This window comes from Mesoplodon densirostris, chromosome 2, assembly GCF_025265405.1.
Source record: "Mesoplodon densirostris isolate mMesDen1 chromosome 2, mMesDen1 primary haplotype, whole genome shotgun sequence".
Taxonomy (NCBI): domain Eukaryota; kingdom Metazoa; phylum Chordata; class Mammalia; order Artiodactyla; family Ziphiidae; genus Mesoplodon; species Mesoplodon densirostris.
The window spans coordinates 175,724,880-175,737,895 of NC_082662.1; the positions used below are offsets into that span (position 1 = coordinate 175,724,880).

Consider the following 13,016-nt stretch of genomic DNA (forward strand, 5'->3'; position numbering starts at 1 on the left):
TTTAAATTAAATAAAACAGTAATAATGTATAAAAACTGTACTGGGAAAACTAAGCTAATCTATCTGAAAACAAAGTCCGGGGGCGAGGGGGTGCGGGGGGGAGGCAGGGAACTTACAATTCAAGTTTACCGTCAATTGAATAGGATTTTAAAAATGGAATAAAATCCACCCTCCAACCAAATTGCAACAATTTTTCCACTTTATATATAATTATTTTTCAGAATGAACTGTGATAAAGTCTCAAAAATTTGGGAATATATAAATTATGCCCACCATATTTGTATATTTTCTCTCATATAAAATTGACAGGGTAAACAAAATATTTATCATCTTCTATGGAGAGCTGTTAAAACAGCAGTCCCAAGCCTTAAAAGTTCTGATAGTTGTTGCTGAAGAAACGTACGTTATTTAAGATATATATATGTTAAAAGAAAGTAGAAGGATGCTATCATTCTCCAGTTTTCCCTCCAAGAGCTTCAAAAGAAACTTATATAATGTCAGGAAAGTCAGCCTGGAAATTGTGGAGCTAGGTTTCATCTTGGTAACTGCAACTATCCCTTCATTTTAATTTTAAATCTTATTATAAAATTAATATGTTAATATATGCCCACTGTGTAAAGTATTTCCACCATACAAAAATAAAATGGGTTATCTAAAATCTCACTACTCACATATAATTTTGACGTTTTTAAAAATTCATTTTAACAGTTAAACTCACTCTATATGTACAATTTTATACCTTACTTTCATGTAATACTGATTTGAATGTCTTTAAACAGAATTACAAAATTCCATATTATTTTTTTACTCCTTGAACACATACTAAGTATACTAAGTGTCTTCTAAATGTATGTATATAGTATATAATGGTTACATAATAGTCAGTTGTATTAATAGACCATTACTTCCTTAACCGCTTTCCTCATGATGGGTATTTAGAGCATCATAATGGGTATGTAGAGCATCCATGTAAATTATTCAGGTGTAATTCCAGAAGCACTTGATTATCCCTGCTTCAAAATTCTGATAATATTATCAGAGAACATGAAAAACTATACCAATAATCTGGTCATTATCATTTGTCAGGTTCTATACATCCTAGATCAAAGTTAAATCTAAATTACGTCAGTTTTCTCTTAACAACAAATTATCACCACCTAGTGGTTAGAAAAAGGAATCTCATTATGGTACAAAGTTCCTAAGTCAATGCATAGGATCTGGGTTCTAGTCCCAACTCTATTTTAGCCAGCAGTCTCTTTGAACTTTAGTTTCTTCTTATCTGAAATGAGAATAATTAATTTCCTACTTCACCTATTACAAGGGTCAAGAAAGATACTGTATATGAAAAAATGTGTATAATTTAAACACATTATAGTGTTAAACTATATTCTTAATAATTTTCTCAGAATACAGAATCTGAATCCAGGTTTTAACAATAGCTATGCTGCCAAATTCAGAAAGTAATTTAAAAGTCACTATTTTATTGCCTGTGTTTCCCCTAATTTTTACCATACCCTCTGTAGAATCATGTGTGGTATTATATAAAAATAAATAAACTTTCTTATACCTGATCTTCTTAATATGCATAGTAAGGATTCACGAATGTCTCCAAGGAACACATTTAAAGCTTTTGCCCAGTTCCTCCTTTCTAACCAAAGTTTATTCTTTCCATTAAGAAAGAAATATATTTCCATTGTTGAAAACAAGAAAACAAAGGATTTTTCTTAGCTAAACTCCCAGTTGACTGCAATGTTCTTAAGTGTAATCTTACTCATCCTTTGTTTCCAAAGTCGTGAAACACTGTACGTGTTGGTCTTTCATCATTCTACTGGATCTATTGCATTTGCCATCTTCCTATTCCCCCGGACTTCAGACTAGCCAGCCTCCTCAGTGTTGTCAGTGTAATCTTTTTAAAATGCTCATCTGATCATGTCATTCTCTGTATATAATTCAATAATCCTAGGAGTTGAAGCGCATATCAAACTAGTAGTTCCTGAGAGATTTTAATGTGTCCCTTGTTTTCTTTCATGAATGTGTTTCCCTATTTGTTTACCAGTCATATTCTCACTCATTCTTTAAAACTCAATTGGAAATTATCTCTTCTAAGAAGCAGTTCTTAGCTCCCCCCAAAATCGACTTGTTCTTTAGAACACTTTAGTTCTGTTATCTCCCTCATTATACTGTAAAGCTTTTGATAGTTTTTGGTACTCCAGCACTTAGAAGTTTCATTAACAATTTGGAAATTAAATTTAGTATGAGAAGTTTCATTTTTGACCTAAGCTGTGTAAACTACCTACAAAAGGTGGTATATCATACTCTATAAAAACATTGTTTTTAAACTAAGTTTAATATAATATCACTAACCAAAATAAAACCACAGAAAAAGAATGGGCTGCCACCTACTCAAATATAGAGAATAGCTTTGTTTACAAAGCTATATTGGTTAAAATTACAATCTCAGAGAAAAGGGTTCCATGAGGACACAATGTGTGATATTAAATCTGAAATTTTATCACATATTAAACAAAATCAACAAGGATAACAATTTTGTACTACTATCTCTATTTTTTCCTTTAAAAAATTATTTATTTATTTATGTTTGGCTGCATTGGGTCTTGACTGCTGCCTGCGGGCTTTCTCTAGTTGTGGCGAGCGGGGGCTACTCTTCGTTGCGGTGCGCGGGCTTCTTATTGTGGTGGCTTCTCCTGTTGCAGAGCACGGGCTCTAGGTGTGTGGGTAGTTGTGGCGTGCGGGCTCAGTAGTTGTGGCTCGTGTCTAGAGCACAGGCTCAGTAGGTGTGGCACATGGGCTTAGTTGCTCCGCGGCAGGTGGGATCTTCCCAGACCAGGGCTCGAACCCGTGCCCCCTGCACTGGCAGGCAGATTCTTAACCACTGCTCCACCAGGGAAGTACCTTTCCTTTTTAACCTTCTAATTTTTCTAGTTTTTCCTCTTATAATTAATTTTTTAAAATAACCTATGTTGTTTGTATATGTCTCGCATCTCAAATGCACTTTGCTTTGACGTCCCATTGGATCCCTCCTTCATTAAAATGTTATAAATAGCACTTAAATCTTACTTAATTTAAAATGTTCTATAATAGACACTTGACAAAAGGATTAAACCAGTAGAAAAATATGAAGCAGTAACTTCTGTTTAAAGAATCTATGAGGAATGAAAAAGAAAGAGGGAAGCACAGCACATATACTACTGAGGAAAGAAAACAGCTGGTAGGGAAGGAATAATGAGCTCCTGAGTCTCCACAGGGCAGCACTGGTCCAGCACGGCCTTTCTGTTGTCTGGAGAGACCATGCGGAAGGTGGTATAGAGAGTGTTTAATAACAGCAAGAACATTTCTTCAACATTACCTGCCAAGCACATTTCTAAGTATTTCACATGAATTGACTAATTGAATTATCACACCTCCGTAAGATAAGTACCATTATCATCATCCACACACAGAGGTTAAGGAAACTCATATACCTACAAAATAGTAAATCTAGGATTAGAAACCTGCAGTCTGAGTCCAGAGCCCAGGTTCTTAACCATGTTATACTGCTGTCAGTTGCACTCATGCATTTGCAATTATGATATTCAGAACTCAGGAAATGCATGTACAAATATTTGAATACATAATGATATTTTGCTTCATGTGCCATGTTTTCAAATAAGTGAGAAGTTCAGTTAGATCAATAGGACAAAAAAAAAAAAAACTACAAGAGAAAATCCCTATAGGACTAGAATGCTATTTCCTCTATGCATCAATAGCTAATCCATGTAAAGAAAAAGGAGGTAGTATAAGTAATGTTTTGTCATAATAAAAGAAGGTCAAGAATCGCATGTATTTTGGCATACTTGTTTAACTCTACAGAAATGTAAGTGAAGATTTATTTTCATTGACTGGTTAAATAACTAACAGTAAAGTAACAAGGACAAACAACCTTGCATCTGCACTTCTGTCATCTCTTTCATATCTCAAGCTAGGAAAAAGGCTTTATAGGAGTTCATAAGCTCACCTCACAAATTCTAAAAAAGCATTTTTTTCTTTCCCAATTTTTTATATTCATAAGTGTATATAACTATCCTATTATATGCATTTTGTAATAAATTTCAAATTTTATAATTTTATAATATAATAGTTTATAACCCTTCCAAAATGAAATTTTGTTAAAAATTCAGTGGAGCTTTGATAAAACATCGACCACATTACTGATTGCTTTATAAATAAGATCATCTTTTAACAAGGTTCTCTTGGTACTTCAGAAAATAATTAAAACCTTCCATGATATGGTAGAAAGAAACTAAAACAAACTCCAGATGAATCAAATAATTAAATATTTAAAAAATTATAGAAAAGCCAGTAGAATATCTATTTGAATATTTATTCAAGTCCTAGAGAAATACCTTATTAAACTGAGAAATTATTTGGAAAAAAATAACAATTAAAAATAGCTTTCTTGTGTCAAAACAAACAGAATTAAAAGGAAAATAACAAATTAAGTGCATATTAATTACCACTTTTGTTTACTTATTTTTAGCAAATATTTTTCAAGACAATATTATTCAGCGAGGTATAATAAGATGGACATTCTAATATAGGTGGGAGAAGTATCAATTGGTACATTTTTTTCATGAAGGGAATTTGACAAGATGTATTAAGAATTTTACAAGCGTTCAGTTAAATGGAAGAACCATGGGCTTTGAAATGAAGTAAACCCAGATTCAAAAGTCTTATCAGCTCTCCGACCTTACAACAATCCATAACGTCTTTTCAGAGATGAATAAGATGAAGTAACTGATGGATACAGGGAAGGGCAAGGAGGAGGGATGGGGCAAGAGACAAGCAGACAAGCAATTACAATTCAACGCGATACGTTCTTTAACACATACATTAGAAGTACGATTAGTATATTTTCTATGTTTTTATGTATGAAGATTTTATAATTTTAATTTAAAGCAATTTCTTATAGTACTAATATTGTGTTTTCCCACTGTCATTGCATGACTTCAGGATCTCATTACCCTATAATCATAAATTCAGTAACTGGTTTTCCCATACCCAAATTTTTATCTCTTCACTTACCCCTTCTGCCAGATTAATTTTCCTAAAGCACAGTCCTAACTAACTATATGACTCAAAGACATACTTCAATCATCTCTCCTCAATTACCTATAGAATAAAGGATAAAAGGGAACCAGAAAGTATTTATTGAGAGTGTAAAATGAGCCAACTGTTTTACAAACATCATATCCCAGTAAAATAGTATTTTTATAGTATTATTATTCCCACTTTGCAGATGAGGTAGCAGAAATTCAGTGTAGGCAATTAACTGATGAACCAGCTAGGCAGTGGTGGACTTTAGATTCGACCCATTTTGGTCACTATACCATTATGCTCTTCAGGCTGTTAGTCCAGCTATCAGATCAATAGGCATTTTCCAGTCAGACAACAAACTTTCAGCTAAAGCCATCTAACATCCAGACAGACAAAAACAAGCACTACTCTTTTTTTTTACTTCTATTTACCATTCATATTACTCTCTATGTTTAGACCTCTACACTATAATAGTTAAAATTTTATTTATTTGCACATCTCAAAATCTCAAATGCTTCTGATACTTTCCTATTAAATTGTTCTCTAATAGCCCCAAATACTTATGACCTCTTTTCATCTGAACTCCTGTGATATTTAACTACTTAAGTTATCAATTTACAGATCAGGTCATGCCACTCATTATAAATGTTTAGCTCTGTGCTAGGCATCGTGATGGGTCCTGAGAAATAAAAATAGATACAGATGATCATTCCCTTTGAAGAGCTGTCAGTTATACTGCTTTAGGGCAATCATCAAGGCTGGCTGGCCTTACAGTTACCATTTTAAATACCTCATGGGCTCTTCTAGGTTGTAAGCAACTGTGGCATTCCTGTTCTATTTATCGGTGTGTCTTTGAGCATCTAACTTACTTCCAGACACACAGTACTTAGAAACTTAGAAAATATTTGCTAAATCATTGAATGACAGAATCTGTTACACATTCACATAGTTTGAATTCTATCTTGTAACTGTTTCATGATGCCCTAGACTGAATTGGTGCCCCTTCACCATGCTCTTCCCAGTACTCCCATAACGTTCTGTATTTATCTCTATGACACAGATGTTAAACAGAGAAACATAGAAATATAGAGTTAAACACTGATGAGGAAACAGAGGCCCAGAAAGGTGATGTTACTGTACTGGAGGGCACACTGCTTTTAACTAACAGAAGTGAATGCTGAAGCCAAGACAGAAAAATGTATTCCATCCATTATATCATATTGCTTCTCAACTCAATGAATAGTTTAGTACTTCAATAAACACAAAGGAAGTTTATTAATTTGCCCAAATCCTGTCTACACAGGATTTCAATGTACATTTTAATGTTGTTTAGAACATGATGAAGATACTTAATTTGCTTTACAATTTCAACATTAAATACAACTCATCATAAATTAAATAGTTATTGGGAAATAACTCTTCAACAAAAATCCATCCTGTATCATTCACATTCTATACAGTTTATCTTATTTTTGTATGTATTATAAAATAGTTTATGCATTTTATGATTGCAGAAAAAGAAAGGGGTGTAAGTAGAATAAAGCTTATATAAAGGCATGCTATATCCCCTTGGGAAGAGAGATTGCTAAAGACATGTTTAACAAAAGTTTATGAATACCTTATTCCTACAATATTAACTCCGAAGAGTATACTTTTCACGAATTTGATGTTATATTTTGACTATGTACTCTAATTTATCTTAATTATGGCGATAGTAGTTTAAACATATAAATTTTAAGCTAATTAAAATAAAATGTTTTAAAAACTGGAATGAATAATCTCTTAATTGAAAATTAAAGTAGAAAGAAAATTTTTACCGCCATGGGAGTCTTAAAGTATGCTATTATTAAAAAGAAAATCATTTAAAGTTTCATGAGCTTTTGCTTATAATTCTATTACCCGTAAAATTCTTAATATGTAAAGTTTATCTGAAAGTGTGAATAGGTCAAATGATATACAAAGTGCTTCTAAATAATGTTCCAAGTAAAATTCAATGTATAGAATTACATAAAAGTGAAAAAAGTATTTAAATTCTCAACAACTAAAGATCTTACCTACTAATATCCTGTTCTTCTTGATACCACTTTTTACTTCACTATCAATCAAATCTGTAAGCACCTGACACATTACATCAATTGATTCAAGGTGTTCTGGGCAGTCATTAGATATTTGAAATCTGTCAAACCATACATTGGAGAATCCTAATTTCAAAGGAGTATATGGCCTGTTTAAAACCAAAAAAAGAAAAAGAAGAAATTAAAATAGATGTTTTAATTTCTAAAAAATTAGTGTTTTGAATAATTACAATTTCCTCCAAGTTTTAAAAGTTAAGTAATTCACATTAAAAATATTCCCATGCTGATTGTCTTAACTCTTCTATACTTACCTTGGTTCTATTAACATTTATTAATGCCAGTTCATCATCTTAGTTCCTCCATCTTTTAAGTTTCATAAATTCTCCAGAAAATCCCCATGAAAAAAGGGTAATTACTTATTGTGTGTGCATGTTATTTTTTCCACTCAATTTAAATGATTATTTAAATATTTACAGCTAAATAAATAATGTCTGGCCATGCAAAAAGTCAATGCGTCAAGAGTAGAAAATATGATTTACCAAAATGCTTTTCAAAAGGTGGTTAGTTTGTAGCACATAAGTATGAAGGCTACGTTAGTAATTTAAAGGTTTCTTGATCACATCCAGGTAGATTATCCTTAGAATAGGAGTCTTCACAGTATTTTTGTTTTGTTTTGTTTTGTTAATCAAGAGTTGGAGCTATTTTATTTTTAAATCTTCTCAGGAACCTTGAAATGAGTTTAATGGGATACAAATAATCTTTGGAAGTGCTTATCATACAGATATTCCACCCTGTTTGCATCATTTGGATCTCAAATTGGGTGTCTTGTTGGACTTTTATTAAAAACATTTTATGTGATAAGATGCTCTGAACTGGGTGTCTTGTTGAACAAAACTATTATAAGATGCTTTACATTTAAGTATGAGATGGGGTGGTTACAGTATTAGTGAATCTTGCTCTGGATGCTCTGTTATTTTAAGTATACATGTGTGTATGCACACGTTTGTGTGTATCCCAAGGTATTCCAAATATTCTGTTTTAATCAATTATAATGGGGTCAAGGGGTCCTGTATCAAGTCTTATGTTGGTAAAGGTAAATGAAGGGAATGAAAACACTCTTAGAGCTTCCTGTAGCAAACACACAGAAGTTTATGGGGATATAGAAGACACACATGGAGAACAATAGTTTTCCAAAGATGACAACTTTTCACTTAGCAAATCTTGCTTTCCCCTCATGTGACCGTGAAAAACAGTTTTATGTTATAAGTAAGAGGACCACAGAAAACACAAACAGTGACAAAAGTATACATTATAATTTGAAAGAAATCTAAACCAGTGATGACCACAGATGCAGGGTTTCTCCTAGACCAACACCTCTACTACTTTGCCCCATCTCAAATTTAGCTATATATTCTCACCCTCCAGAGTCAGTGAAATAAAAGCATGAAGTGTACAGCCAGAACAAAAAAATGGAGGGCTGAAAGACACCAGCTGAGATCTGAATGTGCTTCTTTGCATTTTCTTTAGTGAAAAACCAAGTGGAATCCTGGCACACCAAAGGAGAGAGAACTATTCAATTCTCATTCTCTCAACCACTGTAGCAAAAGGACTCTGCAGTCTGTGCAGATCTGACCATCAGAAACATCCAACTGTTAGGACCAAAGGGTGGCGCTGAAGGGAATAGGAGAACTACACAACTGTTGTTCGGTATTGGTCTTAACACTCTAAAATAAACGGATATCCACTTAAGGAGCCTAAAAGTCAAGAGAAATATTTTGGAAACCTTCTCAGAGAAAGTGAAAGAAATCTGGAAACAAGACAGTTGCTCCGACTCAGATTTAACAAGAACTCATCTTCAGAGAACCTCGTATTTACTAAAATATAATCGTGTTATAAACTTTACTTGGTAACATACTTTCTAAAATTTGAATGTATATTACAAATATCTCTGTAAGTCAGTACATAAAATCCTAACATTTTCTCCTAGTTTATGCACATGCATGAAATCTTGCAAATACAGGCTATTTTGTCTGTGTGTGTATTGTTTTGATATCTTCCAATTAAGTCCTTTTTATTTTTTTGCTCATCTCTCCATTCCTCCTCTCCTCTCCCACCCCATCGTACCTCCTTGCCCTTCACACTACGTAAACTATGTTAATGATCTGGAATGTTTTTCTTTGCACATACATTAAAACATGTTTCTTTACATTATAGTTTTTAGAGCATTTGCTTTTCAAAAATGAAATAAGCCTATTTGGTTTTCTTATGTGTGTCATACTTTTCTCCTTTAACAATACCTCATGGAAATCCTTTCATCTGATATAGCTCTTACCCATCCTTTTAAATAGCTATATAATATAATAAAGATGTTCCACAATTTAATCTGCCTTTCACCTACTAATGGGCATTTAATATTTGGTACCCAGGTTTTAGCCACTAAGAACAATTCTGCATCAAACATATTCACGTACATGTTTTTACATACTGGGACTTTTATTCCTATGGAACAGAGTCTGTGAAATAGGACTACTGGATTGAGAGGTATGATTTTTACCTTAATAGATGTTTCAAAGTTGCTTCCACAAAGGCTATAAAAATTCACCTTTCTACAAGAAAGGTCTGAGAACATCCTTTTGCCCAACAGCCCTACCCTAATTACAATAGATACTAACATACTTTAAAATATTACCATTGAAGGGTATCAACTATAGTTTTAAAATCAACTTTACTGAGGTATAGTTTACATATATAAATGCACACATTTTATTTATTTATTTATTTATTTATTTATTTATTTTTTGCTTTATAACAAATTAAATCAGTTATACATATACATATGTTCCCATATCCCCTCCCTTTTGCGTCTCCCTCCCACCCTCCCTATCCCACCCCTCCAGGCGGTCACAAAGCACCGAGCTGATCTCCCTGTAAATGCACACATTTTAAATACAAAGTTCAAAGACTTCTGCCAATGTATTTCCATTATGATACAGAACATTTCCTTTACTTCAGAAAATTCCATCATGTCCAGTTACAAGCAAGTCCCATTCACTTCCCAGGCAACCGCTGACTGATTTCTACCACTATAGATTAGTCCTGCCTTTCCAGAACGCCACATAAAGGAATTACTTATTCATAACGTTGGCTATTTTATTCTATTGGGGTTTTGATTTTTTTTATTAGTTTCGAACAGCATCTGTGTATTATTGCCATACATATTTTTCATTTGTATTTCAAGTATTTTTTCAAATCAATTTCTTTATATTGACATAATGTATTTAAAGTATCTATCTTTTTTTTTAAAGCCAAATAAAAGACTTTTACAATTGATATAATCTGTCCTTTTTTTGTATTAAACTACATTTCTGGGTCTTCTGATTTATTTAAGGTATTCTCAATCCATACATTTTTACATATAGAATCCAAGATTTTCTTCTAAGATTTTTGTTTTCATTCTTACATTTAAGTTTTGAATTTTTCTGGAATTTACTTCATACATGAAGTGACCTAAGGGTTCAAATTCATTTTCTCCCCAATGGATAGCCAGTTGTGCCTGAACTACTACAAAAAAACAAAGACTTTTCTCTTAAAGGTGAAATTCTACCTTTGCCATATTATAGGTCTGAATTATCTAGTCTGTGTCAACCTAGGTAAATAACAGAATTAAAACCTAATGACCTAATACATTTACTATGTATAATGAATGGGCTGCTCTCCAAAGCATCTAGATTGGTACTAGTTCTGTTCTATCCTAGGCAAAAATCAAGAAAATGACAAGTCATTTTGTGTGTTCTGTGATTCAGGTGGAAAATTCTGGTTGGGAAAGGCTCTATTTTGTTCCACTGATCTATTTATCTACTCCTGTGTTAGGATCATATCGACTGTATTTACAGTGGTTTTAGAATATGTTCTGAGGTGGAGTCAGGTGGGCCCCCTCTCCCTACCATCATTACCACATGTCTTCCAGACTTGTCCTGCCTATTCTCAGATATCTAATCTTCGTTGTCTCTCTAAGAAATTAATCAAATATTTAGTAAATTCTTAAATAGTTTCAAATAATTCCCCTTAAAAGTCCTTGTGGGATTTCAGGACTTCCCTGGTGGCGCAGTGGTTAAGAATTTGCCTGCCAATGCAGGGGACATGGGTTCGATCCCTGGTCCGAGAAGATCCCACATGCCGTGGAGCAACTAAGCCCGTGTGCTACAACTACTGAGCCTGCACTCTAGAGGCCATGAGCCACAACTACTGAAGCCCGCATGCCTAGAGCCCGTGCTCTGCAACAAGAGAAGCCACCGCAATGAGAAGCCCAAGCACCGCAATGAAGAGTAGTCCCCGCTCACCACAATTAAAGAAAGCCTGTGCACAGCAACAAAGATCCAACGCAACCAAAAAAAAAAAAAAAAAAAAAAAAAAGTCCTTGTGGGATTTAACTAGTATTGCATTATTGCCTGGGAATTAACATTTTATGACATGAATCTGGGAGGTGGGAAGAGTTTTGCAGACTGTGCTCTTCCCAGGGTCGGCCACATTCTGGGCCCTACCTAAGGCTTCTCCTGCCTCGTTCTGCAGGCTCTAAGTGGGTACACTGGGTGCAGAGAAGATAAAATCCTGCACCAGCTCTCTATGGGGACCCCCACAGAGCCTAAATTCTCCCTCATTCCTGTAGGCCTTCTGACTTCAGAAGCTGCTTGGCTCAAGAGAGGTAGATAAATTGGAATCAGAACGGGAGAGAAGACAGAAAGCATTCTATCCTCCCACCTCCCAGAATCCCTTCTCAGGATTAACTTTCTTAAAGTACTCTGAAAATGAAAGCAGGTGCTTTCCATATAGCATTTATGTCACTGTTAGAGAAAAAGAACTCTCAAACTATTGAAATTGTCACTTAAATCACAGTGATCTTCTGAATGAAAACAATATACAACACTCATACTAAAGCCTGAATCAGACTGGTACTTTTTTGACTTGTTTCTACTTCCCTTTTCATTTTCTTCTGTTTCTCTAAGGGTTTATTTGCCTGTCGAAGCACTTAAATAAGGATGATATCATAGGCTAAAATATGAATCATTCTGGGAACTCAGCCATTAATAGAAAAAAAATGACATTCACTTAACTTTTTGTCTTTGACAGTACCTTACTTAATTAGAGATAGATGCTCCATAGAATATAAGTTTTACTAATATAGTAGCCTTTTGTTCTCTCAGTTCTCTGAGAAAATTAATTCTGTTCAAAGGAGATAATAGGAAAAATGTGATGAGACAAAGAATAATTTTGAACTTTTTTTGTTAATAAAACAATCAAGAATGCATAATTTTCCTAAGATGTTAGAAAAACCTTTCAATAAAGCATGAAAGTAAGATTGTCTTTTAAAGCAGGTAAACAAACTGGCACATATATTATACTCATTCACCTTCTTCCTCAAATAAACCACTTTATTAGCTGGTATAAAACAGCTCAGACATTACCACCATAAATAAATATGTTTAGCAAAGAACATCCGTGTGGCTCCTCAATCAATCAATCAATCAATCAAACCATTATACACTGGTAAAATATTAAACGGGAATGAATGTCCAAGGTCTAAAAATATAAAGAGTTGACATTTCAGCTTGACACCAAATTTTGTTCCCTGTAAGTCGTAAAATCGAAAGGTCATCATAACCTTTCAGATAACATCACTGGGTTCCAGGCTTCCTCTCTGTGCTCATTTCACTGCTCTTCCCCCAACATTCACTAGGTTCCAGGCACATTTCCCTCATTTTTCTTCAGGACCACCTCACTACTGATCCAGGGACTTAGCACCTGACATTCCCTCTCCCTGTAATGCTCTTTTCCACAGTGATACCCCCA

At 34.0% G+C, this 13,016-nt stretch overlaps 1 protein-coding gene across 3 annotated transcripts in view; it reads right to left on the reverse strand.

Annotated features, from left to right (window-relative positions):
• LYPLAL1 (lysophospholipase like 1) overlaps positions 1 to 13,016 on the reverse strand; it is a 46,268-nt gene that overhangs the window by 23,082 nt on the left and 10,170 nt on the right. For all 3 annotated transcript variants that reach the window (XM_060088658.1, XM_060088660.1, XM_060088659.1), the window contains exon 3: positions 7,149 to 7,318. In XM_060088658.1, coding sequence (XP_059944641.1) covers positions 7,149 to 7,318 — 170 coding nt within the window. The remainder of the gene's footprint in view (positions 1 to 7,148; positions 7,319 to 13,016) is intronic.